This window comes from Habropoda laboriosa, unplaced genomic scaffold (assembly GCF_001263275.1).
Source record: "Habropoda laboriosa isolate 0110345459 unplaced genomic scaffold, ASM126327v1 scaffold11, whole genome shotgun sequence".
Taxonomy (NCBI): Eukaryota; Metazoa; Arthropoda; class Insecta; order Hymenoptera; family Apidae; genus Habropoda; species Habropoda laboriosa.
In genome coordinates this window covers 221,351-226,950 of record NW_017100150.1, presented here as the reverse complement: position 1 = coordinate 226,950, position 5,600 = coordinate 221,351, and the positions used below count along the sequence as shown (strand labels likewise).

Genomic DNA, 5,600 nt, shown 5'->3' with positions numbered 1-5,600 from the left:
AAACCTTGTTATACCATGTATGATTAGTAAAGCCAAATATATTAATTGTTTTTAATTACAACACTGTAATTAAACACTAACCTTAACCAAAAAGCTTAAGACAAAATTTAGCATCAAGCAATTGCTTTGCTATATATTTCAAGTTAGGGTGTTCTGCCATGGGATATACATGAATACAAAGATAAACAACGCCAATTAGATAAAATAGAATATTAAAAAATTATATTTTCAAAATAGACTAATTAAAAACTGAATAAAAATAAACAATTTAATAAATAAAAAATGATAAACATTGCAAAGGAAAAATGTACTAATATTGACATTTCGAATTAATAGGATTTCAGAAAATGAAAAAAAAAAAAAAAAGAAACAAACAAAGATCATAAATTGAACCTATTCAATAATCTCCAATTGGCGTAGCTTCTAAAGGACAAAAATGGAAAACGTGGAAGCAACGGGCAGGCAGTTTTACCAGATGGAGGGATTTGTTTTTCTAAGTACAAATATTTAAAATTATTCCTTTTTCCCCTACTTTTTCAAATTTAATTATTAGGGTTTTTATAAAGATGTACATGTACTTACATCTTTAATAAACTCACAAGAGTCTTAATTGAAAAAACTTAATACAAAAAGTACGCCACAATTCAAAACTAACACTAAAAATAATCCGAAATGAATCGAAAATCTCTATTTGTAAAGATTAATTCGTGCAAATACTTATTTAGAAATTCATTACATTTTTGTAATATCACCTCCAACTCCGGCAAACAATGTAAATGGGTAGAGAGCCCGAGTATGTATACGCAGCTGACTTTCTCACACACAGCCGCAAACTGCACTCCTCTGGATAAAATCAGAAAATCGCCTCCGAGTGTCAAATGTCTCTTCTTTACCGTTCTCTCTGCCTCTCTCTCTCTTTCTCTCACTCTCTCTCTCCCTTATTTTTTTCTCACTTTTATACACATATTCGCGCATTCATTCTTGCTCTTTCTTTCCCTTTCTCTCCTACCGCCTAGCAGAGCTACCGAGCTACACGAGCTTACCATTTCAAACCGAGGCTCTCCTTCTCCTTCCGTCTTTAAATTCGCATCCAAAAAATTCTCTCCGACATGATCGACTAGGTTGTTGCTGTTTGTAATGGTGCTCGCAACTACCAAAGAATTAGGGTGGGGACGGGCAATCACTTACCTTGTTGCTCTTGATTCAGCTCCGCATTACCAACATGAGATGGTCCTGGCATTCCACCTTCTAATGGTCCACCACCCCCACCACCACCACCACCTCCTCCTCCTCCACCTGCTCCTCCTCCTAAAAGACAATTATATTTGAAAATGCGAATTCCACTTTATTATATAATGTACATTTAAAAATTACATCAATACGTTTTTTAACGAACATAATTATTAATTAGTACTGTGAAAATCAAAATCGTATAGGTTTGGAAATCTCCTTAAATATCGAAACTATATTTTTATTAAAAACAAAAGATACATCAATGTATAACAAATTAAAAAATTACTTTTTATAAATTAAAAAGGCCACATTCCATAAATGTAGAACATCATACACAATAAAAAAAGATTCAAGTAATTGATTTGCAAGATATATAAAACTAAGTGCTTGCTTTGTGCTGTCTTCATTTGTTAAAAGAAGAATAGTATTTTTCTTTCTCTCATTATATAGGAATCGTCATTATCGCTACTAATTTCCTTGATTTCAAAATTTTGTGTGAATGTTGTAAAAGACCATGTTAAAGAGAAACAGAACCACGTGGAACAAAACTTGGTCACATTTTTAAAAGAAACCATGCAGTTCCAAAGGTTAGGTGTATGTACTAACAAAATGTTTTTACAATAAACATAGTTTTCTAATACATGAATTAAAATTATAGAAATATCCATAATACATGAAATAATTTTAAGAAGTTATTTCAAATAAATTGAGAAAGTACAATTGAATGTTATGTAAAAGTACCTTGATAAGAAGGTGGATAAGATGGTAAAACTTCCATGCCACCATCAAGGCTAAGAAAACCACTTGGCAGTGTGTTGACCTCCTGCTTTGGAGAACAATCGTCATCGCTTCCATATTCTGGTAATTCTATTTTTGGCTAAAGCACAAAAGATATTGTAATTTCTCTTCTTTTCAAATAAGAATTAATTTAATATTGGTTAATTTTTATCAATAATGTACATTGTTTATTCAATATAATACTAACTTTGAAGACACAAATCACTTCTATACCATACATTTTTATAAATCATTAAACTTTTATGGTTTATAAGTTTATGTATATTTTTAAGTGTTCTCTTAAATAATGAATAACAAATTGCAAAAAAAAAAAACTAACCTCAACAATATCGAGATCTTTGTAACAGTCAAGTTGAACTTGTGGCTCAATTAATGGCCGTGTGCGTGGCGTTCCAGTTGCACAGGCCGCCGCAGCTGGTACTGGACTAGATATCTGAGGCGAATCACTTCGTTTGCACAGCCTTTTCAGCGGTGGAGGACTTGAGGCTGGTGGAGTTTTGCTACGGTCCTCCTCCAAATTTGGTGAGATCAGCCCACGGCCGTTTGATGCATGTACGTTGTTTGTTTTCAAATGCTAAAAGCAATCATTGAAATTATAATTTCAACATATCAATTTATTATACTTTTTTTGTGATACACTTAATTGATATTAGTAAAAGAATGTTTCCTTAAAATTGATATGTTTTACATTAATTTACATTCATATAATGAATAAACTATGTCACTCTAAAATCAATTAATATTAGTCCACACTAAATCATCACTAAACAACAAATCATCTTTATATGTCACTTATAATAAATCACTCTGAATATTATTTCAAGAAATTTAAATTATTTATATAAGAACGAATAAAAAATGTATTACTTAAACATTAAGAAACAAACCTTTTCGTTGTTGTGCTGATTATTTTGAGAGTCGGTGAGGCCACGGATTTGCAGAGACTCAGCAGTTCGTAGAAATGTAGGCAATTCTGCTTGAGATATGTTAACCTCTCCAGCATACATAAATTCCAAAAGTGACTGCAGATGTTCAAATTCTACATCACGCATAAATATTATCGGATGCTTGCATGGATTTGTCTGTAAGTACACATCATTTGCATGTAAGTGTCTATGCAATATTTTTTATGTTATTATTTAAGTACACAAAGTAGTGATTTATTACATAATAATTAACTAATAACTAAGGACAATACTAAATTTATTATTCATTAGGACTTGTCAACATGTTTCAATAGAAACTTCTTTATTAAATACATTATAACACATTGTGAGTAATTTTAAAGCACTAGTTCAAAAACTTTTACATTTCACATATCTTTTATTTTTGAATAGTCTAAATTTTTGGCTTTCTAATACATTGTTTATTTTGTAAAGAATAACACATTTTTATTTCTTTTAAATAATTTTGCTATATTTTTGTAACTACTTTCCTCATTATTTAGTTTAAAAATTGTTCTACACTTTTGTATTATAGTTTGTACTCTTCTCAACTCAATCTATATTTCCTTTCAGTTTAAAGTAACTTTAACAAATTATTCCACTTATAGTAAAGTATGAAATGCATCTGAACGGTCAGCTAACAATGCAAGAAATCCAAAACCAATTACAAACAAAGAAAAAGAACTGTATCAAACCTGGTACGAATACATCTGTGCATTGATTTGACATGTAAAGCTATGTATAGATAATATATCACAATTACTAGTTATTTAATTTTATTATAATTGTACATAAACACAATACAGGTATGTAACTAATTATAGATCAATATTTATTGAAAAATTTTGTATTCATCACTTGATTTTTGTGTATTTATTATGAAAATAACAAAGATACAAATATACATTGGATTGACTGAAATATCTGTCTTATGATTTTTGATAAAGTTAACTATAATGTTCAGAAAATGGAATTCTCTTATTAGGACATTGATTAAATCTAAAACCCTGTAACAAGAGCTTCATATTGTTCATTATAAAACTTAAAAAAAGAAAAAATTATACATTATGTTTTTTAATTCCAAGACACTTAACACTTTAAATTTACAATGTATTTAAAAATTAAATAATAGTCTGTTGGGTTTAATTTATACCTCATAAATTATGACAACCTTTTTATTATTATTCATAATAACGTTTTCTATGTTGTTAAAAAATACTGAACTGAATGAGCAATAAATAATCTTATCATTCTGATTATTTGGAATCCTAACTTTTTAAGATAAAAAACTAATTTGTGATTAAATATTTGAAAGCAACAAAATTATACTATTATTTGTTAAAGCAACTAAAAGTTGCTAAAAGTGAAACTACAATTTTGAAATTGTAACTAATTTATGTTTGTAATTTTTTAATTAGGGATATTATTTTGCTCAATAATAAATCTATTCCATAATAGTTATAATCTATATTAAAATAGACACTCTCAATACTACAATTTAAAGTTATATACTGTTTACAACTATAGAATTGTATTTCCAATAACATCTTTATTTTATACTTTTTATTGTTTATGCATATATAAATAATATATTGAATGTTAGCAATTTTATATAGAATTATATAAAAGCTATCTATACAGAAGTTAATCTAAAGAGTCATTGATTATTGATAAATAAATACCATACAAAAGACAATATTCCTACATAAAACGTATGTAAAGGTATACAGGAATGTTGCAATATACGGCCACGCATATACAAAAATATGATTAAGAACTTCAATTTCGACCATGTCTTAACCAAAGCATGATACTCAAAGAAGGTAAGAATGATCGGCTAAGAGGAAGGGAGGGGGGGGACATCGAGCAACTAGCACTGAGAGAAGCAAGGCGGGGAAGGTTTTCTAACCTTGAACAACTCCTTGAAGTAAGGGCTGCACGCGGAGAGGACAACCTTGTGCGCCTGGAGACGCCTACCATCGCAGGCGAAGGTGACATCGACGAAATCCTCGTCATCCCTCAGGGCCTCGAATTGGCTGGTGATATTAGCTTGAAAGTTGTTCCAACGCAAGCAAAATTGCTGCTGGCTATCCGTCATTCTCCTCGCTCGACTCCCTTCGACCTCCTCTCACTCCCTCTCTCTTAAGCCGCGAGCCCCCCACCACCCACCCTCTGTCCGTCTCTCTCTTACTTTCACCTTCTTCTACTTCTATCTTTTTTTTTCCTCTTTTTCTTTCTTACGGATGGCAGCGTTGTTCTTTCTTTGTCACACACTTTGATTTCTTGGGAATATCTTTCTCTGTCTTTTTTTCTTGCAGAAGACACTTCAAAAATTTTCGAAAGATATTGAATATAGAAGATTCATTGAGACGAAGAGGGTGAGGGTGGTTTCGCAGGTCAGGGTAGCCTGTTTTAGTGCACCCTCGTGCTACTGATTTGAGATGAGGCTCTCATTACTCTGGAAAAAAAATGGCAGGTGCAAAAAGTGCAATCGATGACTGAAGAGGAGGTGTGTACGTGGGGAGAATCGATAGACGGCTTACCAACGTTAAGAGATAAATGAAGTAAATATTCAATGTATAGTACTTTTTGTTAATTCCTTAAAAATTTTATGTTACATTTATT

At 31.0% G+C, this 5,600-nt stretch overlaps 1 protein-coding gene across 1 annotated transcript in view; it reads right to left on the bottom strand.

Annotated features, from left to right (window-relative positions):
• LOC108574762 (broad-complex core protein isoforms 1/2/3/4/5-like) overlaps window positions 1–5,426 on the bottom strand; it is a 37,101-nt gene extending 31,675 nt beyond the window's left edge. Inside the window, exons 1-5 of the mRNA XM_017937406.1 lie at window positions 4,885–5,426; window positions 2,919–3,113; window positions 2,351–2,605; window positions 1,975–2,110; window positions 1,189–1,308 (exon numbers count right to left, since the gene is read on the bottom strand). Coding sequence (XP_017792895.1) covers window positions 1,189–1,308; window positions 1,975–2,110; window positions 2,351–2,605; window positions 2,919–3,113; window positions 4,885–5,073 — 895 coding nt within the window. The 5' untranslated portion in view covers window positions 5,074–5,426. The remainder of the gene's footprint in view (window positions 1–1,188; window positions 1,309–1,974; window positions 2,111–2,350; window positions 2,606–2,918; window positions 3,114–4,884) is intronic.
• Between the last annotated feature and the right edge of the window lie 174 nt (window positions 5,427–5,600).